This window comes from Lemur catta, chromosome 9 (genome assembly GCF_020740605.2).
Source record: "Lemur catta isolate mLemCat1 chromosome 9, mLemCat1.pri, whole genome shotgun sequence".
In the NCBI taxonomy this organism is placed as follows: Eukaryota; Metazoa; Chordata; class Mammalia; order Primates; family Lemuridae; genus Lemur; species Lemur catta.
Window position 1 is genome coordinate 18,295,378 of NC_059136.1, and position 22,517 is coordinate 18,317,894.

At 50.6% G+C, this 22,517-nt stretch overlaps 1 protein-coding gene across 2 annotated transcripts in view; it reads right to left on the minus strand.

Moving 5' to 3' along the window:
• Window positions 1-706: 706 nt before the first annotated feature.
• Window positions 707-22,517, minus strand: part of OTUD7A (OTU deubiquitinase 7A) — a 91,099-nt gene continuing 69,288 nt past the window's right edge. For both annotated transcript variants that reach the window (XM_045560412.1, XM_045560413.1), the window contains 5 exons: window positions 15,398-15,525; window positions 13,949-14,098; window positions 5,259-5,373; window positions 5,003-5,087; window positions 707-2,454 (listed from right to left, as the gene is read on the minus strand). In XM_045560412.1, coding sequence (XP_045416368.1) covers window positions 1,000-2,454; window positions 5,003-5,087; window positions 5,259-5,373; window positions 13,949-14,098; window positions 15,398-15,525 — 1,933 coding nt within the window. In that variant the 3' untranslated portion in view covers window positions 707-999. The remainder of the gene's footprint in view (window positions 2,455-5,002; window positions 5,088-5,258; window positions 5,374-13,948; window positions 14,099-15,397; window positions 15,526-22,517) is intronic.

Below are 22,517 nucleotides of genomic sequence, written 5' to 3' on the forward strand. Positions count from 1 at the left end.
GGGTGGCTTCCTTCCTGGCTTTCCTCTGCCTCTTCCTGTTGGAAAGAGGCACGGCCTAGTGGGGGCTTACACAGTGACCAAAGGGTCACTTCCTTGCTTCTCTCCTGGGGCACCGATGGTCACCTCTCAGGAGCCCTCCAGCAATAGTCCACTGTGGAAGTGTCCTCACGGGAGAAACGTGAGCAGGCTGTCCTATTTGCTCGTACGTGGGCAAATCCAAATTGTGAGTGCAGAACTTTGCTTTTTGGACCCAAGGTGTCTTTGGAAGGCTCCTGTCACCTGAGCTGCCTGGTACCGGCACCAGGAGCGATCGCTATACCTCACTGCGCCCTGCGAGGTAGGTTGTCCGATGCCCTCTCTACGGACGCCCGCGGCGTGGATGGCAGTGTGAATGTTGCTAGAGCCGGGGGCTGCGGGAGGAGGTTTTGCTTATGAAATGGAGTCGTGTATTTCTAAAGGGCCACAGTGACCACCAGAGCGCCAGAGGGTGGCAAGGTGCCTGCCCTCCAACGACCCGGGACTGGCAGCAGGTGGGAGCCCGCAGAAGGGCCTCCACCAGTCCCAGGTGCGCGTTCGTTTCTGCATCCCGGGTGGTACCAACCGTACACAAGTGACCGCTACCTGGAAGAGGTCAGTCGCTAGATTAGGGGGAAAAAAAGCATGTAAAACACTCCCTTCTAAAAACAAAGGGCTGCGAATTTCTTTATTTCTCTTATTGAGGAACAAAAATACTCTTGCAATGGCTATTGAGTTTCCACAGGTACGAGGCAGATGCTAGGCTAGCACACCCACTTCCAACAGTATGACTTGTTTCCTATCCGTCTACTACCTGAGTGGCGTCAGTGTAGGTTCAGGCACCATTAGGAACGTTTGACCAAACACGTACACAGCACTGACAGAGGAGGCGCCGGCCTTTCGGTTGACCAGGGCATGTAAAAAAGACACCGACAGAATGGAAAAGAAATCCTTCAGGGAAAACCTCGTCGCCGCGCCGCCCGCTCAGGGCCGGGCCCCGCGCGCCTCGCGCCGCCGCCGCAGCTCCTCGCGGTAGCAGTACGAGCAGAAGTGCTCGGTCTCGGCGCGCCCGTAGAACGCACAGTTCTCCCGCAGGCAGCGCCGCTGCGCCGGCCCCGGGCCACTGCGGCCGCACTCACCGTTCGAGCGCGCGGCGGGCGCGTCGGCGTCGGCGAACTCCAGGCCGTCGCGCGCGGCCCCGAAGCCGTTGGTGTAGGTCTGCGACTTGTGCTCGGCCGCGCCCGAGGCCCCCGCCGCACCGGGCAGGGCGCCGGGTATGGCGCGCGCCAGCGACTCCACCGTGTTGACTGTGCGCAGGGCGGCGGCACGCGCCGGGCTGTAGCTCTGCGACGACAGCGAGCGGTTCTGCTGCGGGTACGTGGCGCACGGCCTCAGTGCGCCCACGGCCGGGGCGCACGCCTCGTCCCGTGCGCCCGCCGCCTGCACGTGGATGACACTCTGGCGCGCCGGCGCCGGGGGGCTGCGGCCGGGGGTCTGTCCGCTGGCGCCCGCGCGCCGTGCGCCGCCGCCCGAGCCCGGGGAGGCCACGCCGCCGGCTGCCGCCCGCGCCGCCCGCGCGCCCGCCGCGGGCCCGGGACTCGGGCGCTCCTTGAACTTGAGCACCAGCTGCGTGGGCTGCCCGGCCGGCGGGCCCGGTGAGGCGCGTTCGGGGCCCGGTGCGCCCTCCGCTTCCGGCCTGCGCGGCGCCCGCTTGGCCGTGGAGGCGGCGACGGCGGCGGCAGCGGCGGCGGCTGCGGTGGCGGCATCGCGGCGCCGCTGCTCCTGCTCGGCGCTGAAGCGCTCCTGCGCGCTCGTCAGGTAGTAGCCGATCATCTCCTCGTGGAACTGGTGCCGGTGGCTGGTGAGCAGCAGGCCGGCGAAGATGAACTTGCGCTCGCCCTGCATGGCGGCGCGCAGGATGTTGAGGCTCAGCTTCACGTCCGTGCTGTACTTCCAGGCGTCGCCCCGTGGCCCGCCGCCCTTCTCGGCCGGCGACGCGCCCGCCGCCTTGTCCGTGGGCGACGGCGTGGTCTTCTCCGACGGCGACGTGCTCGCCGACGCGCCGGACTCCTCCTTGCTGCCCTTGCGCGACTTGGCCTTCTTCTCCTTGCCGCGCTCCGCCGAGTCCCCGTTCTTGCCGTTGGCGGAGTTGGCGCGGCCCATCTTGCCATGCACCAGGCCGCTGAGGCCGCCCATGTTTTTCTTCAGCTTGATGCCCAGCGTCTTGCTGAAGCTGCCCAGCTTGTTGGCCACGGAGTCCGCGCGGGTCTTGTCCTTCTCCTTTCGCTGCTTCTCCTTCTCCTTGTCCTTGCCATTCTTGCCATTATTGCTGTTGGAATTGCTGCACACTGAGTCGCGGTCCGAGTCCAGCGAGTCGGCCAGGGACTGCACGTCCTCCCCCGCGGAGGCCGTTGGGGACTCCGGCTGCGCCAGGGGCGCCTGTGGGGAGAGAGGGAGGGCAGGGAAGGAAGGGGGTTTAGAGGAGAGCTGTCCCCGCACAGGCCCAGGAAGACAGACCCTGCACTTGTGTTGCTGGGGCCCTCGAGCCTCGCCGTCCCAGCCGTGACTGCCGCTCTGGTGATGGCTAGACTGGCTGGGATGGGGATGCTTAAGGGAAAGGAGCGGATGGAGTGGGCTCCGGTCTGCTGCAGTAATGAGAACCGGACCTGGAGGGGTTTGTGGAAGGCTCCAACATGCGTGCACTCCCCCCCTCTCTGGTGAACTTGGATACCCTGTAGCCTAGAACCCGGAGTGGAGGAGTGGGGCAGTGTGCGGATACCTCACCTGGCTTTGCGCCCCGTGGTCTCGGCACACTTAAGAGAGAATTACCAGGCCCAGACCCTGGTTGCCGCTGCCTACTTGACCAGACACAGGTCCCAGGCTGTCCTCTCTGTAAATGTGGAGGCTTTCAGGTGGGGAGGACACCTTGCACAAAAGTGTCTCTGCTACGAAGATGTCTCACCTACTCACTCCAGGCAGGGGACAGAAACCTTGCCCTCACAACCTCATCCACTGGATCTGGGAACAAGCAGCCCCTTGATTCAGCAATGACACCTCACCTTAGGGTTCCTTTCTCAGTTTGGCAACGCAGAGTACTAAATTGAGAAGGATTCTGAAACAGGCCTGGGCTCAGCAGAAAAGATGTTCGTATTCCTAGAAAAGTTCTGCAGGGATATGGGGTGGGGTGGAGGGACTCTGGGGAGGGATCGTCTCTGTGCACACCTTGGATGAGACCCACTGATCTGGGCCAGCCAGTCAGAGGAGGGAAACGCCACATGAGAATGTAGCCAGGACCCATATCAGGGGCAGGCAGGGAGCCTGAGAAGGGAGGTGGCAGGGTACAGAGGATAGGCAGCACCTACTGCTGCTTTGTGGAAGACCTTCCTGAGTGAGAAGAGAGAATTCTGACAGTGTCACTGGGCAAAGGGCAGGGCCCCCTGTTCTAACAGCTGGGTGTGGCAGGAACTAGTGCTCATGCCTGAGCCGGCTTTCCCAGCCTCCAGGGGAGGGGCCTGGGAGAGGCCCACTGCCTCCCATAGACTTTTTGTCAACCCCTGCCAAGCAGTTTAAGAGATGGTGACCCTCCTGCAACCAGGTAGGTTTACCCAGAAGTAAAGGTGGGCAGAACTGGCCCTCAGCGCTTCCCATTCTGAAATTCCTTGTTTCCCCTTCCCAGCTGAGTTTGGGAGGAGGGAAAGGTCTCACTGGTGTGCCAGAGACACCAACGGGCAGAAATGCAGGGGCAGGGCTAGGCCCGAGAAGGGGGGCGCCCACTGGGAGCACAGTCAGTGAGGAGCTCAGGCTGTGAGACCTCCAGCTGAAAGACCCTTGCCCGGGTTGTCTGCTGAGAGCCCTGCATCCAACCTGGAGGCCACCAAGGCCTGGCCAGGGGCCCTGCTCATTGCAGGGCAGGGCCGTTTTCAGTGCAAGAGCCTTCTGATCCTAGACCTATAGCTGCTGCCATCACACCCCACACGGGGGCTGAAAAAGAACATCCACAGCACCACTGGCACACTCCACACCATTGAAAGGCAGGACTCAGACTCTGCCCCCGACTGGCTGTCACTTACACCATCAGGAAAATGGGGTACCAGTACCTGCCTCGTGGAGCCCTGTGAGGATGAAGTCCAGGTAAAGGCTGAAGTCTGAGAGCTCTCTGCACGGCACTGACTGTGCCAGGCACGGTTGGACTTGCGCTACTCACGTCACTCCCTTAATAATTCCTTGTGAGCCCCACATTATGCCTAAGTAAACTGACGTCTGAGGAGGACCAATTATTTGCAAGCAATTTTTTACAAATCCTTTTCCCTGGCAGAGATTACAAAAACATCAATCAGTCAGATGCTTAAAATGAATCCCTCTCGGCATCTGCAAGTAGGGGCAGCACCGACCCTCCCGGGGGCAGGGGCAGGTGGCCTCGTGGGGGGGTGTGGGCCCCTCTCCTCACCGCCCTGCCAGCTCTACCCACCACTGCACCGCCTCCGCCTCTGGGCGGGGAGGAAGAGAGGGCACTGAGGAATCACACTTTCGGTTCCCTGGCGTTTCAGAGGACCCACACAGTTTATAATTAATTCTGCTGTGCCGCAGCACATCATGTTCCGATCTCCGTAGAGATAGATTTGTGTTGTGACTTGCCTATGGTTTATTTTCTGAGTGGGTGTGTTTATTCCTCTCCTCCAGAAAATAGGGACAAAAATCCCCTAGCTGGAGTGTGTGCTTGTGTGCACACATGCCTACATCTGCGTGCACACACAAACCATGCCCAATCGGAGTTTCCTCAAGCCAGAGCCAGGGTGTCCCATGTGCAGCTGGGACAACTAGGACAGGGGGTGGAGGGCTCCTGGGCTGCAGGTGCAGCTGGGGGTGGGCAGCCAGGCTAGGGAAGGCAAGATTTTGGGAGCCTTTGGGAGGATGCACCCCGGCTAGGCTGGAGCTAAGTGGCCTTGTCCTGGCTACCAGGTCCGGTCCCAGTGTACACCAGGCTTACCCGGGTCTCGGAGGGGATCCGGATCCACGTCACATTCATGTAGCTGTGCAGAAGGTTCAGCTTCGCTTCTAGTGACAGGATGAGGCTGGTGAAAGAAGAACACCTAGTGAACCGGGCCCTAAGCTGGCTCTCACATGCACCCTGCCCACCTGCATGCCAGCTGTCCCAGGACGAGCGAGGGGTATAGCTCTGCCCCAGAAAGCTCCAGTGGCACCCCTCCCTAGACCATGCCGAGGGGTGCAGAGTAGGGTCTTACTGGGCCAGCCGGGCATTATCGTTGTCATCTTTCCCCCACTCCCAATCCTTGCCGGGGTCCACTGCAAAGTGCAGAGGCAGCAGCTTGTGCTCAGAATCCGTCAGGGGTATCACAGCTGGAACAGAGAAAAAAGAGCCATGCTAGGAGCCCCAGCTATTCCTAGGGCAGACAGGAAAGGGACTCCGAAGCCAGGTATCTGGGCAATAAGTAAACAGAATGGAAATACATGCAGAATATCTGTGCCAGCAGGAGTGTTAAGACCATAGGTTTCAAAACCACTACTGATAGTTTTTTTTTTAATTTCATAGTGAATGTGGACATTGAAGAGCAGTTAGAGGTATCACCTGGACTCTGTGTCTCTTTAGCTCTGTCCAATGGCAGATAGCCCACTGGGCATCGGGAGAGGAAAAAGCTATTGCTGTTCTGTTATTTCTGAGGAAGGACCCAGGCCGGCTAGGTACACTGTGTGAGGCCACCCCACCTCATTCCTGAGAAGGCCCAGTGTGCAAGTCGGGTGAGCAAGGTGTTACTGACCTCTACTGGTTTGTGATTTCTTGCAGCAAGTCTGTATCAGTGCCTAGGACCCAGGGACACGCCCACCCCTGCCCACAGGGAGCTGTCTGTGCTGGGGCAGATAAGCAGGTTGGCAAGCACCTCATAATGTCAGGTAGTGATGAGCTAGCTCCGAAAAAGTAAACAGCAGGCAGAAGGCAGTAGTGGGGAAGGCTTTCCAGGGTGGAGGCAGGGGAGCCTTTTGATGAGGTCATTTGTAGGTGGAATGACAGGCCAGTCATTTCTCAGAGGGATTGACTCCCCATGAAACCTCTTGAGTGAAACATACCACCCGTAGGAGACCATGGCGCATCACAGAAGGGCTGGGGTGGAGGGGGGTGTCTGCAGGTTTGTTTGGGATCTGCCAGGAGCTTCTGAGCTGCTATAGGACCCTGTGAAGGGGGTCCCTAGCGACACAACCAACTCCTCATAAGGGCCTTGTCAGGGATGAGCAGGAAGAAGTGGGGAGATGGCACCCCCCAATTCTGCCTTCCAAGAAGCAGCAGCCTCCTCTCCGGCTTCCACTCAGCTCTCCTGCAAACCTCACTCATAGGAATCACACCACGGCAGAGAAGCACAGCCAGGGCCTCTGGCCAGCTGCCGCATGTCTTTGCTGGAGCCTAGGGTTTGTGGCAAGGGTGCCATGGCAAGAACGAAAAGGCAAGTAAAAAATACATAAAATCTAAGACTGAATACCATTGATTTTCTGCTAAGAAAATGGAAAATTGGCTCAATGCTGCCCTCCAGTGTTGCTAGAGAAAATGTGAGTGGGAATAATTCCTCCTCTTGCTCCCCTCAATCCCCTACCCCATATAAGGGAAACAGCCTTGCGGACCAATGACCGGCTCAAGGCTTTTCCCGTAATCTGGCTCAGCACTGGGCAGCGCAGTGCTCTGGTTTGGGTGGTCAGGGGCGGCTCCGCCTGCTTCAGCTGCAGCCTGCAGCCATGACGTGGCCGCCTTCCCAGGGCTGAGCTGCAGGGTGGACACACCCAGGGAGGGCTGCAGGGCCGGCTCAGGGACAGGCCTCCCTTGGGTGATGCCCAGTGGCCTGTCCCATAGTTCCATGAGTCGCCACCCAGACAGGGGGTTAGCCTGGTTTCCCACCAGCGGGGCGGGTGGTGGCAGAGGCTCTCCCCGTCAACACTTGTAACCAGACCTGTCAGCTTAGTGCAGCTCCTTGGAGACTCAGGCCCCCATGCACAGATGGGCCAAACCAGGGTTTCCAGGGAAAGTACATTTTAAATAGCTTCCCCTGTGGTTCTTAAGATCAGGCAGATTTGGAAAATATTCTTCTAGAGCAATAGTAATCTGTTAGAAGCAGTTCCTGTGGGTGCAACTTGGGCATTTTAGGTCTGGCTGTCTACCCCATCCCAGGATACAGTAGTCACTGGAAAGCATCTGCCCAGCTGTGACTACATTCCCCAGCACCACCTCGTACCCCAGCATTTAGGAGGGAACAGGTGCCTAACTGCACCCATGGGCTATGAGCAGAAGTGACGTGGGAAGTGCTGGGTGATGTGGTCAGGCATGGGCGGCCCTCTCCCCCACTCCCCTCCTCCATGTGCAGCACCTGCAGAAGACGGCGGAGCTGCCAGATGGCAGGAGTGGCCTCCCGGATCCCACTTGGAGAAGAGCTGCCTGCCAATCAGGAACACCTGTTTGAGACTTTATTGTTTGCATGGGAACCAAACTTCTATTGTGTTAAGCCACTGTGACTGTGGTTTATTTGTTTCAGATAAACTCCCTGGGCTAGGAATACACCACAGCCCTGTCACCCTTACCTCCCTGTGGTGGGGCTTCTGGGAACTCCTGCCCTCTACAGCTGGGCTGGAACCGAACCCCTGGGCTGCCCACGGCTTGAGTGTGCAGTTGGAATGCGCCCGAAGGTGCTAGTGCCTGCCCACACCGAAGGGTCCTGGCAGGCTCTCAGCTTAGGTCTTGGTGGGGTGAAGACCAGGCACTGGCAGAGGCTCTAGCGATGCGCCTGCTCCCAACAGGAGACACCCAGGGCTAGGCGGGAGGCATCTTCTCTGCAGAGCGTCAGCTGCGGCCTGTGGTGAGGGCTGTAGCTGCAGGGCCCGGAGAGCCCAGGGAGAGTACAGGCCAGGGAGGCTGCGGAAACAGGCCCTCCTTGGGAGCATCAGTTGCTCTGGATACCTCTGCCTCTTGCTGTACACACTGACATCTCCCTACTTGGAACCTGGCCTCACCCAGTGAGACGGGGAGTCATGTGGCAGGTTGCCCTCTGGTGGCACGTGCCAAGAACAGCAAATGTTTTTCAGAATAAGCCTGGAAAGGTAGGGTTTTGTTGTTGTTTTTGTTGTTGTTTTCTGTTTGTTTTGAAAACATTCTCTCCTATCTTTTAGCCAGGAAGCACTAGCCTGGACATATTATGAGTACTTCTTTTCCAAAAAAGTATGCAGATTTCTGGTTTCTGTTTGGGACAGGAAAAGCTGGAAGAGCTTTGTTCCACCATTGCAGCGAGAAGTCAGGCAAACTGCAACTTCACAACTTATCTTTAACCCACCAGCAAGCTGAAGTTATGGGGAAGCAACTAATCCCACATGTAAGGAAAGACAGGTGCCTCCAAGGAGAGACAGACATGAGCTTAAGAGGGATTGACTCAGCAGGACACCAGTAAGAAGAATTCAGCTAAAATTGTTAAATTGGTAAAGGAAGAGTGTTGGCTAGTGCAATAATATAGAAACCTGGAGGCTGAAGACATAAAGGAAATTCACATGCATTTGCAGTCTCCTCTCCACAGGACCTACCCTAGTATGCCCTCAAAAAGATTGGCAAGAATGCTGAGAAAGTATCCTCCGCAGATCTTTCCCTCCTATCTCTACTAAGGAACAAAAGCTTAAACTGTAGAGGGTAGGGCGGCAACAAACACTGGGTGCACTAAACGCAATGTTTTCTGTTAGTCTGATCAAGCCTCTGTCTTAGGCAGGCCTTGTGTCCCTGCATCTGGGGAGAGGAGTGACCTCCCCCAGCTGTCCTGGCTAGACTGATTCAAACCAAACTCTAAAGACCTAGAAAAAAGAAAGGCATACCTCTTTCCAGAATAAAAGTGATATACCTTAATCTTTACTGTCCTACTCAAGACATTTGGCTTTCAACCAAAAACTATGAGGAACAAGAAAAGACAAAAAACCTATACATTGTTAAGAGACAAAGCAACTGACAGAATAAGACTCAGATATGACACAGGTGGTGAAACTATCAGACAAGGAATTTTAAACTGATTAATAAGTTAAACTCTTTAATGGAAAAAGTAAATGCTATGCAGGATTTGATGATTAATTTCGGCAGAGAGAAGAAATCTATACAAAAGAATTAAATGGAAATGCTAGAAATGAAAAAAAAAAAACAAACACCACAATAACAGTGGTGAAGAGTGACTTTGAGAAGCTGTTCAGTAGACTTTACACAGCTGAGAAAAGAACCTGTGGACGTCAAGATAGACCACAGAAATTACACAAACTGAACACAAAGAGAAAAAAGGTGGCGGGAAACTGAATGGAGCACTAAGAGCTGGCAGGCAACATCAAATAGCCTAAGTTCTGTGTAAAGGTAACCCTAGAAGGAGAAAAGAGAGGGCTCAAGACAAAAGAAATATTTAAAGAAATAATGGCTGAGAATTTTCTAAGGTTTTATGACAAACACCACCACAGACCCAAGAAGCTAAGAGAATACCAGGGAGGAAAAATAACAACAAAAATAGTACTATTCACAGCATCTTAAAACTCCTGAAAAGCAAAGACAAAGAGAAAATCTTGAAGGCAACCAGAGGGGGGAAAATACATTGTAGAGAGAGAAACAAAGATAAGAATTACGGCAGACTTTTCATGATAAAATAGGTAAGCCAAAGATGATGGACTGACATCTCTAAAGTGCTGAAAGAAACAACTGCTAATCTAGAATTCTGTACTCAGCAAATATATCTCTGAAACATGAAGGAGACATAAAGACTTTTCAAACAAAAGTGAGCAAATTCATTGCCTGTAGACCTGTACTACAGGAAATGTTAATGGAAATTCTTCAGGTGGAAGAAATGTGCTGCCAGTAGAAAATTGGATTTACACAATGAAGAGTGATGGAAATGGAATCAATGAATGTGAAAATAAAATTCATTTTTTTTCTTCCTTTTAATTGCTCTGAGAGCTGAGTGACTGTCTAAAGCAAAGACAGAAGCAGTGCATTTTGTGTTTGTAGCAGATGTAAAAATGCAATGTCTGAGATGACACAGAGGATAAGAGGCAGGGATTGGGAACACATGGTCATAATATCCTTCCACGACACATGAAGCAGAATAATATTACTTGAAAATAGAATCTCATTAATTAAAGATATTTATTGCAAACCTTAGTGGTTAGGAAACCATTAACCATTAAAAATAGAGGTATAATAAGTCAATAGTGGAGATAAAGTGGAAGCACTAAAAAGCCCAATTAACCCAAAATAAGACAGCGAAAGAGAAACAAAAACAACAGATAGAACAAATATTAATAGAAAAGAGCTAGCAAGATGGTGAATTTTAACCTAACCATATCATTAATACTATTAAATGTAAATGCTCAAAACATATCAAAAGATAAATTATCAGATTGGATTAAAAAGCAAAATCCAAGTAGGTACTGTCTATAAGAGCCCCATTATAAATATAAAGACATAGATAGGTTAAAAGATACTCACTAATAAAAAGAAAGCTAGAGTAGCCATACTACTATACCATACAAAGTAGACTCTAGAATTAGGGCTGTTACCAATAAAAAATGAGGAACATTATAATGATAAAGGGGTTAATTCTCCAAGAAGACATAATAATCCCATACACATGCATGCTCCTAACAACACTGCTTCAAAGTATATAAAGCAAATACTAACAAAAATGAAAGGAGAAATAGACAAATGAATTACAGTAGGAAATTTCACCACTTTTCTCTCAGTAATTGGCAGGGCAAGTAGGCAGGAATCAGTAAGGAATATAGAAGCCCTGAGCTACACTGTCAGAGAACTTGAGCTAATTGACATTTATAGAACTCAACAAGAGCAGAATACACATTCTTTTCAAGTGTATATGGAATATTCACCAAGCTAGAAACATATGCTTAGCCAATTTTAGACATTTAAAAAAATAGAAATCATAAAAAGTAGGTTCTCAGATCATATAAATCAGTAACAAATATTTGAATAAGCCCCAAATATTTGAAACTTAAACAACCTGCTTCAAAATAATCCAAGAGTCAGAGGACGCCTCCTGGGAAATTAAAAACAGTTTGAACAGAATAGAAATGGAAATATGACACATCAAAATTCATGTGATGTAGCTACAGCTGTGCTTAGGGGGAAATTTATAGCATTAAAATGCTTATATCAGATAAGACGAAAGGTCCAAAATTAGTAATCTAAATATTTGCCTTAAGAAAGTAGAGAAATAAGAGCCAATTAAACACAAAGCAAATACTAACAATAAGAGCAGAAATCAATAAAACTAAAAACAGAAATGTAGTTGACAGAAATCAGTGAAACCAAAAGCTGGTTCTCGGGAAAGACCAATAAAAAAGAATGGATTATCCAAATTGCTGCCTCTAAATCTGTATTTTAAGTAGTTAGGAAAAATGGTAAACAAGGCTTTTTAATAATTTTAGCCCATTAATATTCCTGCTAGTCAATACATGTTTATCATATCTAGGAGCAAATTGAACCTTTTTTTGTGAGATGGTTGTAGATTCACACGCAATTGTAAGACAGAATACAGAGAGGTCATGGGTTCACATCTCTCACCCCCCTCAGTGGTAACGTCTTGCTAACTATAGTACAATATCACAACCAGGATATTGGCTTTGATCTGCTAATTGTATTCAGATGACACCAGTTTTACATGCACTCATCTGTGTCTATGTGTGTTTATAGTTCCATGCAATTTTATCACATGTGTAGACGTATGTAATAACCTCACTTAAGACACAGAACAGTCACATCACCATAAGGGTCCCTTATGCTTCCCTTTTATAAACAGTCATCTCCCTCCACTACCCTTTCCCTGTTCTGAATCCCTGGCCACCACTAATCTGTTCTCACATCTCTAGAATTTTGTCATTTCAAGAATGCTGCGTAACTGGAAACATACAGTATGTAATCTTTTGGGACTGGCTTTTTTCACTCAGCATGATTCCCTTGAGACCCATCCAGGGTCCTCTGTGTGTCATAGTCCTTCTTTCTACTGCTGGGCAGAAGTCCATGGTATGGACATACTGCCGCTTGTTCAACCATTCACCTAGGAAGAACATTTGGGTTGTTTCTAGTTTTCAGCTATTGCAAAGCTACCAAAACATGCATGTACAGGTTTTTGCATACACATAAATCTTCCTGATGATATGGAATTTGGATCCTAAAATGTGGCAGTGTGAAGGGAGCAGGGACAAGGGAGTGAAAATTCCTCCACTCTGGGCTGGGAAGTCTGTGGCCTCATGAAGCAGGCTGTGACTGAACCCCAAGCTCAGCAATGGCAGATGCTGGCCCTGGGACCATCATTGTTCCCTGACCACAGAGACTCCCCTGGGACTGGATAGAGGGCCCAGCCCTGGCCTGGATCCCAGGCCCCGAGAAAGGCCCCTTTCATCTCCCCAGAGCTGCGGGAAGCCCTGAGAAGAGCTAAAAACCCACAAAGTAGGTGCAGGCTCTACTGGATGAAACATGGAGAGACAACAGAAAAGGCAGGAATGACTCCTGTCCTTCCCTGGCCAGTGAGATGTCTGGAAATAATAAATAAAGGTGACGTGACACTCCCATCACAGCTGGCTGCAGCCTCTGGTCTGCTCTTCCTTCCAAGGACCCATGTGCCCACGGTACCATGTGTGCAGTTCCTTGTGGTTCTGCCTCAGCCACTGGGAAGGGGTCAGTGAATGCCCCGAGCTGCTCTCACTCCTACCGCACAGCACCTGGCCTCACTCCCAGCTCCCCTGTCATGCCAGGAAGTGAATACTCCGGTGCTGCACCTTGCTGAGGGCTGAGGGAGGCTGGGTTCTGCTCACTGGTCTGTGTTCCTTCCATGCGCACCATCTACAGGAAAGGGTAGCATTTGAGAGTCCTGATGGGGCCAGTTTTGTTGCTGTATTTATTTCCCATGATACACACTCAGTGTAAAAGAACCAGACACCCCTGAGCTTCCTGCCTTGTAGACGGCCTGGACAAGTTGCTTCCAATTCCCCGTGACCACATGCAATGGCTTGGACCCTGAAACTAGTCCGTCCTGTTTGTCCTTCAGTCTCCTGGTGGGTTCTTGGCCTAGACCAGAAACAAGGTGACAACAGGAAGGGTTTCCCTCTCCACTCAGCTAGTCACACATCCATCAGTAGCTAACACAAGAGAGCAGCAAGCGTTCCAAACAAAATTCCCTTTTTCCCCAGCAAAGACATCAACTGGTATCCTAGAATTGTGCAGTGCTCAGCCTGGGGGGCCAGGCCAGGCCAGCCAGTCCATCAGCAGCACTGAAATGGCTACTTGGAGGAAACTCAGCTATAATGATTTGAAAGGAAATGTTGACCTTTTGATTCAAAAGCTTACTCTAGAGCAGGGGTGGGCAAACTTTTCCCATAAAGTGCTAGTTAGTAAGTATTTTAGGTTTTGCAGGCCACAGCCTCTGCGGCTGCTATTCAGCTCTGCACTGTAGTGCAAAAGCAGCCATGGACAATACGTCAGTGAATGAATGTGGCTGTGTTCCAATAAAACTTTATTTACAAAAGTAGGTGGTGGGCTGTAGTTTGCCAGTTCCTGATATTGACGGGCTTTTTAAAAAATATTTACATCTAATTACATCCATATAAAACTTATGCACATGTGAAAGGGAACAACAATAGAGGCTATTTCAGTGTGGTGGAATTAGGCATTTGTTTAGTATTTTAAATGAAACATGGTCTTTCACATTGTCATTTTCAATGTTTTATGCAAAACCCATCACTGCTGAGTGGGCACAGGCAGCTTCTGAGGGGACCTGTCCACATGCCCCCTCCCTGTGCTCTCCTATGCCCACCGCCGATGTCTCCCTGACGGCATCCCACTGATGACATCCCACCATTGGCTCTGCCCCTACCCCTGTCCCCGATGGCCACCGTCTCTCAGGAGCTGGCATACCTTGTTCTCTTTGCTGGTCTCTCTGTTCCATGGACACGAGGGCAGAGAAATGCGCTTGATCGTAGGCCAGAACGAGCGGTGAGCAGTGGCATCTGTTGGGAGGGACCTCCAAGGGCAGGTAAATCCCCCCAAATGGGATGGGTGCGAATGCTGCAGATACAGGTGGACAAAGGTGAGGCATGAGGAGCAGCAGGGCCCGAGCCGGGAGGGCACGGCCCCCGCCATCCCAGGGGCTCTGCGGTGAGCACGGGGAAGGCAGTCGCAGCCTGGAAACCCATGTTGCTCTGGATGTGCTTCTTCCTCTCCTAGTGTTCATTAAAGCATCTGTACACAAAACAATACCTATGCTTCTTGAGAGTGTGTTTGTCCTGTATTTTGAGAACCTCTTCTGTAGAATCCAAAGAAACCAGCCAGGGCCAACCAGAGAGCTCCAGGACCAAGTCGTAAGTCAGACAGGAATGAGAATAGGATCCTTTAGTGATTGTTTTCCTACAATCTTGCTTGTTTCCTTTCTCATGAAAAAGAGGGAAGAAAAGCCTAAAACTCTCACTGGAATAGAGCTGGAAACACTGGAAACAGCTGTTTCACTGGAAACAGCTGCCCTGAAGCAGCATCTGCTCTTTGGTCATAAAGAATCTGGCTTTTAGGCCCCAGAGTCAGTGAGTGGCTGCAGGGACAGTAGCTTCAGGCCCATCTTTGACGAGCTTTTAGGATTCCTTCTCCACCCTCCCTTTGTTTAAATTGGTCAGTGCGGCTCTGCCCGCAGGAGGAGAATGGAAGGAAGTTGGGCTGGAGGGACGCTCTGGGAAGCGTAGCCCAGAAGGAGAGCAGGCTTCTTTGGAGCACTCCTGTCCCGGGATGAAATCTCTTTGGGCTTCAGTTTCCTCGTCTGTAAAGCGGGAGGGCAGTGTCCGCCCCGGGAGGTTGTGGCAAGGGCTAAAGGAGGGCACACCTGGGGAGGGGCCGTGCATGGTGCTTGGCCCTTGGTGGGCAGGCCACAGCAGCCCGCTCCTCCCTGCCCCTGTCTCTGCCATTCTGATTCTGCCACAACCTTGCCGAGTGGCCCTACACTTTCTGTCTCTCTTTTCTTTTTAACGCACATGTAGCCTGTAGGGGGTGGGAGGGCTGAGTGGCTCTGGGACATGGCCGGGGCTGTTGGAGGGACACAGGCCGTCAGCTGCGGCTGTGCTCTGGGCACACGATGGGGGTCAGTCCCCGCCCTCACATGGCCAGATTTCTCATGGCCACTTGCTGCTGACACACAGGGCAGATGGCCAAGAGCAACCCTTGCTGCCATTGGGGAGGAAAAAGAAATACACTGAGTCCAGGAGAAATGAGAAATAATACGCTATGTGTCCCTGCAGAGTGACGTCCGGGCCTTCTGGGAGCTTACCCTTTAAGTTACGCTTTCTGGATCATGAATAAAATACATCTCTTTGAGGAACTTACCTTCTCCACCTGAGTCTCTTAACATTGTGTCTGCCACCACGACGATTGGTCTTCTCAGTATATGGGCTAAGACAAAAACATGGAACTCTTCCAGGCTCTCATACACGGGGTCCTCAGAGTTGTCCACGCTAGGAGACAAAACAGAGCAAGGCCTTCACTGGACAGAATTAGGATGGAGGATGGAGAGAATGGAGAATACTCTGTGCAGGGGCTGAGGCTACTCGGCTTGGGTCTGATCTCTGAGGACCCTGGCAGCTACGCCATCTAAGGCCACCTCCCATGCCACCTGCCAGTGAGAAATGTCCAAGTTCCAGCTCCCCACCCCACCCCACCCCCGGGTTGGGTGGTCTCGGCAGACAAATTGGAGAGAACCTGCAGGAGAGGGTGGCCCACCAGAGCCTGTGGCCATGGGGTCCTGGTTCTCTGGGGGTGCTTCACAAGGATGCAACGGGGGCCGGAGGTATGGGGGTCATCTTCTGTTCATTTCCACACACAGCAGCATAGGCTGAAGCCTTATCCCTCAGGGACTCAGGGAGGCCTGGGCACATTTGATGGGCTGGTGGGGTCATTACTACCAAGACCCAACGAGCCTTCTAGGAAATACCCTGAGGGAAGAGGATAGTGAGACGCTGCCCAGATTTCGGTCCTCAGGGTGGGAGTAGGGAAGTGATCTGAATGTGCCACCCAGGCCACTCAGACCCTCCCCAGCCTGTGCCCCTGGCTCACGTCTGAGGCTCTGGGAAAGAGCAGGTTTCAAGGCCCGTTTCACCTGGACTCTGAGACGTCTGGGCCAAAGACATAGCCTGATGTCACAACAGGGCCACCCAAAGGGAGGAGCACTGGGAAGAGAGCCAGCGTTCACAGCATGATAGGGCCTGGCTGCACCCATAGTGCCTGCAAGTCAAGGTGGCAATACCCAGCCAAGACCCCCAAGAGGTGGTTCTTGGGCTTGTTCAGAATGAGCTGAGGGAGCCCGTGAGGACTGGAGCAAGCAGGGCCACAGCTGGCAAATGTGGCCCTGTTTGATAACACAGGCTGGAGTGGCCTGCGGAAGCAGCTCCCAGGACAGAGTTCCTAGCCAATTGCTCCCATTACTTCTAGAACAAAGGCTGTGAACCCTGGGGAATGCATCATGACCACCTGGGGAGTTATACTACCTATATTTTTTCTTGTTTATTCTTTTGTGATTCAATTTACCTTATTTTAATATTTATTAATAGTTCAAAAATTGGCAGTAATAAAACAAATCACAAAATAGTTACACAGGTAATAAAAATAGCTTTTATTTTTCTGAACCATTTGCAGGTAAATTGTCAACTTGATGCCCCATCACCTGGAAGAGTTTAGTGTGTATTTCCTATGACCAGAACATTCTCCTACATAACTACAACACAGCCGTGTTCTCATAGATACATTTAATCACCAGACCCCATGCACGGTGTGCCAGTTGTCCCAGTAATGCCTGTTAGGACAGACGTTCCAGTGCAGGATCACCTGTTACACTTAGTTGTGGTGTCCCTTTAGTCTCCTTCGTCCTGGAACATTTCTCAGGATTTCCTTGACTTCTGTAGACTTGACACTTTGCAGATTACAGTCCAGGTGTTTTGTAGAGTGTCCTTAATCTGGGTTTCTCTCTTTCTTCACAATTAGATTAGACTGGGCTGTGCTGAGTCCTCCTCGTGGTGTCCTGGCAGGCAGTGTGGAACCGCAGATGGTCTTGTCACGGGTGATGCTGACGTGGACCACCCCTGGAGGGCATCCGCCAGGCCTTGCCCCTGTGGAGCCCCTCATTCTCCCTTTGAAGTTAACAAGCATTTTTGGGGCAGATACTCCAGTCCTCACCAAACCTCTAGATGGTTTTTAATATCACTATGGATTCTTGGTTTGCTATTTTATTCCTGGGTTATAATCCATTAGTGTGATTATTTGGATGCTCAAATATGCCTTGATTTGTTCAGTGGCTTATTTCAGCTGGACCTGTGTCCTTATGGCATCCTCTCATCATGTTCTAGACCACTTCCTTGCTTCCTGGCACAAGAAGATGGTCCAAGTTCACACTCACATACACATTTGCATCTTTATTTTCATCTCTCTTTTTCTCTCTACATCTATCCATCCATCCATCTATCTATCATCTATCTCAATACTTATATTAATATAAAACCTGGAGTTTATTGATACCTCCAGTTCCCACCCAACCCTACAAAATTCCTTCTACTTGTAACTTTCTTTGCCAACAGTGAAAAACCTCATTTCCATTAATCTTAAGGTGTTTACATACTTGCCAAGTCTCCCTGTATGTAAGCAATCTCCCACCTTTGCTGCTGCCCCTCCCCCGGGGTTGCCCTCTCCACCCTGTCTGGCCCTGACACCCTAGCTATGGCCCTTTGTGCCCTCGCATCTCCCACCCCATGGCAGGCGCCCACCTAATGGCTTTAGGATGGAAGATTTTAGGAAGGGAAGAGAAGTGGAAGAATAATGTTGTAAATATGTATTGATATGTATACACAAATACACATACATCTATTTATTTAATATGTATCCATATGCCAAGTCCAAACACGATGCTCTTGGGTGTGCATTTTCAAACATCCCAGGTGATTATCCTGCCCAGCCACACCTGAGAGCCAAGCTGCTGTGTTTGGGGGTAAAATGTTTCTGGAAGTTGCTTGTTGGTCCCCATCACCTGGTATGCACTAACTAAGTGCTGGGCAAGTGGATGGTTGAACAAGACAATAAGCAGCACAGAGGAGAGAACATGGAGTTAAAACCTGCACACTCAAAGAGAAAAATACCCCAGTTAGAAACGTGGAGCACTATTTTTTTCCTAATTCAGTGAATGGAGAGGTCAACGTTGGAAAGAGATGAACTGCTCATGAGTCAGATATTAATGCTGGGAAGAAGGAAGGGCAAGGTGAAGGGGCAGCCTCTTAGTCCAGGATTCAGAGCCACATCTTCTCTCCCTGATGGAACACTCTGGTATCTGAATAGCTACACAGAAGGGGACCCATGGTGACAACACTATAAAGGCTAAGTGTTAGACACCATTGTAGTGGCATGGCATTCTTTTCATGCAAAATCTAAAGCAGGGCCATTGTATTTCAAACTGAAAGACCTGCAAATATTTATCAAGCACTTACAATATATTGATGCTGTGAAAGGCACTGCAGAGGCCCTCAGGTAACTCTTGCCCTCATATAACATCTACTATCCATCCATCTTCTGCCTATCTGTTCAGCCATATGCCCATCCATGGGCTCATCCACACTTTCCTCTCCATTGATCCATCTATCCACCTGCTGTTCACCCCCCACCTATCCATCTGCTGTTCATGCAACTGTCTATCCATCCTTCCATCCATCCATTCATCCATCCATCCATCCATCCATCTCTTCATCTATCCATCCATCTACCCACCCCTCCCTCCCACCATCCATCCATCCATTGATCCACCCACCCATTCATCCATCCATCCATCCATCTGCTGTCCATCCATCCTTCCATCCATCCATCCACCCACCCACTTATCCACCCACCCATTTGTCTATCCATCTACCTACCCACCTGTCCATCCATCATCTTTCCATCCATCTATCCACCCACTCATATGTTCACTCATCCTCTCATCCTCAGTTCTGTGCTAGGGCCAAGGCATGGAGTTGGGCTATGCATAGCATGGAGCCTTATGACTGGACACAGGCAGCACTGATAGGATGGCTGAGAGGAGGTGAGGGAGGAAAGCCTGGAGCAGAGTGACCTTTCTCCACTCCAGGTATGCTGTTGAGCACGGCAGCCAGGTGAGCAACTAAGAACCTTCTCAGTGATCCAAGAGGTGGCAGAGAGGGTCCTAGTTCTAGTCTGGGGCAACCTGAGCATCACAATGCCCTTCCCTACTTGCTTCCAGTCTCCACTATTCAAACAGTACCAGTCACTATGCACAAAGTTGAATGCTTCAGCATCACAGAGTTGACTGTAATGGGAATGACACAGCAAAGGTTGTGGCCTGGGCATTGGAAGTAGAACACCACACCCAAATGGCTCAAGCTGGTGGCCAGAGATGAGAACGTAGAGGCATCTCTCCCACCTAGGAGGCCGGGCTCCCCACTTTCCTGCTGCGTCCTTTAACCAACTCTGCTAGTTGCTGTGTGCGTTCTCTCTCTCTCTCTCTCTCTCTCTCTCTCTCTCTCTCTCTCTCTCTCTCTGCCTGACTCTTCATTCCTGCCTCGTGTGACCCTGGGATGGAGGACTGCCCTAATGACTCATTGTGCCCTCCCTCTGTGGCCAGGATGTGCAAATAAAAATCTCTGCACTGTTTCCCATTGTGGTGGCATATTAAATTTGGGCCTTGCAGTGCAAGAACTAGGGGCTACCCCAGGCTGGCTTTTCCCCTTGATGCTGGAGAGAACACAAGTTGAGCCCAGAGCCAGAGCGATGGTCTGGCAGAAATAAAGTAGACATAGGTTAGTTAAGAGCCACAAGAGTGTCTGCCAGTATAAACAAGTTTCCAGTGTGAAGGACCCCCTGGTTTTGGGCAGGGCAACCTGGCACCAGGCCGTTTGCAGGTAAATGAAGTGTCCTGTAAAAGGCACACTGCACACACCCACAGGGCAGGGTTGCTAGCTGCTCTGGTACTGGAACCCCAATTTAGCTGGGGGCTCTCAGAGGGGCAAATGAGATCATGTCTGGGACAATACTTTGGAACGGTGACCTGCATGTGTGAGTTACTGCAATCAGAGCCCACTGGTAGAAATCAGCTCCAGAAAAACCAATTCTGAAAATTCACTCCCACTTTTAGCCCTGAGGCTTCACATTTTCTTCCTGTGAGCTTCCTGAGAAAATGCTAGATCTGGGACTGGGAGTAGAATCTGGCCTCTGGGCAAAGACACAATTCTAATAATCAGCATTTACTGCTAAGAAGACTAACATGCAATACAATGACTTCATCCTCAAAGATGCGCCTGCCCCGAGCACTTCTTAACCTGCGCTGTGCCAGGCACCCTGGGCACCCACCTCTTCTCCCTCAGTGTGTGCCTGAGGAGGGAGAATTTCCAGGAGCAGGGACACACCCTGAGGAAGATGAGGGCAGGAAGTGCCCTGAGCAGAGGCCATGCTGGGGACCCCTCCTGGCAGGACCAAGAAGCAAAGGCTGTGGAGAGCGCCCCAGATGGGATCTCAGGTCCCAGGGAACAGCACCAGATGCAAATTTGGGGGTGCCCTGGCTTAAGTTGCAGCCATAACACTTAGAGACCACCCTCAGCAAGAGCCTGTGTCACAGATAAGGAAGTGGTCTGGGGGCGGCAGGTGTTGCTGAAGGGCAGTCACCCAGCCACAGAGTGGGGGAGCTTGGGTGCAGCCTCCCAGGCTGTCCACCTCCTCCATACCTCCTGTTTTGCTTGGGACATCCTGAGTGATTAATATCCACTCTCTCCCTCTCCAAAATGAGTAAGTTTTGACGATAAATTGCAGTCACCCATCTATGGGGACATAGTTATTGGTTCTTGGTGTACCTTGCATTTAAAAATGTAAGTGCATGTGTGTGTGCACACGTGTGAGTATGAGGAAACAGACGACTTAGACACCCCCCACCTCTGGGTGACAGGCAGGACGCTAGACTTGCTATCCTGATCCTTGCTTTTTCCTCTTCCCAGCGTGTCTTTGGGATATCCCCAGTTCGGTACGTGGGGGCGATCCTCACCCCTTTTCACAGCTGCCACGGGTCTCCCCAGGCACAGACCTCACAGGCAGTCTTTCTGGGGGCCTGTGACTTGACCCCTTCCAGGCAGCCCTGCATGGCAGAGCCAGGCCCAGGAGGCTCACGGGGCTGAAGCCAGACTGTGGGCTGCCATGGGCCTCTGTGCCCCGCCACGCGCTGTCTGCCCAGACAGCAGCTTTTATGACATTCTCTGTAGGCACAGCATAGGCTGGCAGGGGCCCTGCCAAGAGCTACGGCCCGGGAAGCCAGGATGGAAGGAGTGGGTCCCCCTGGCACCCTGAAGGGACCGAATGTATCTTGGGCTCTGGAAGGAGCTTCTCAGCAGTGGCCAGTGTGACCTGAGAGAGAAGACTCATCCTCCTGTTTGGAATCAATAAGTTGAGGTCATTCATGTGAGAAATATTTATTGATTATCTACTTGGGTCTAGCACTGTGCTCTGTGTGTCCACGTGCTATGTGTGCACAGGATTGCGGGCCTAGGGGTGGGGACTAACAGATGATCAAATAAGAAACTATCAGTTATTAATAAGCACAGTGATAAAAGGTAGATTCTTCATATAGGAAGGTCAGGGAAGGTTCCTACTTGAGAACCATTCATAGATAAAGAGTTAGCTTTGGTCTTATTTTCAATTAGAAATGTCTTTAAAAAACTCTTATAAACATCAGCCTAGGCAAAGAATTTATGAAGACCCCAAACATATCATAACAACAACAAAAATAAATAAATGGGACCTGATCAATTTAAAAAGCTTCTGCACAGCCAAGCAAACTATCATTAGAGCGAATAGACAACCTATAGAATGAGAGAAAATATTTGCATACAATATGTCTGATGAAGGGCTGATAGCTAGAATCTACATAGAAGTCAGGAAAATCAGTAAGAAAAAAATCAAAACACCTCATTAAAAAGTGGGCAAAGGACATGAACAGAAACTTTTCAAAAGAAGATAGACTAATGGCCAACAAACGAAAAAACACCCAACATTTCTAATCATCAGGGAAATGCAAATCAAAACCACAATGAGATATCACTTAACTCCAGTGAGAACAGCTTTTATCAAAAAGTCCCACAACAATAAGTGTTGGTGTGGATGCAAAGAGATAGGAACACTCATACACAGTTGGTAGGACCATAAACTAGTATAGCCTCTGTGGAAATTGATATGGAGATACCTGAAAGAACTAAAAGTAGAAGTACCATTTTATCCAGCAATCCTACTACTGGGTATTTACCCAAAAGAAAAAAAGACATTCTATAATAAAGACATCCACACCCAAATGTTTATAGCAGCATAATTCATAATTGCAAAGATGTGGAAACAACTCAAGTGCCCATCAGTCCATGAGTGGATTCATAAAATGTGGTATATGTATACCATGGAGTACTACTCAGCCATAAAAAATGGT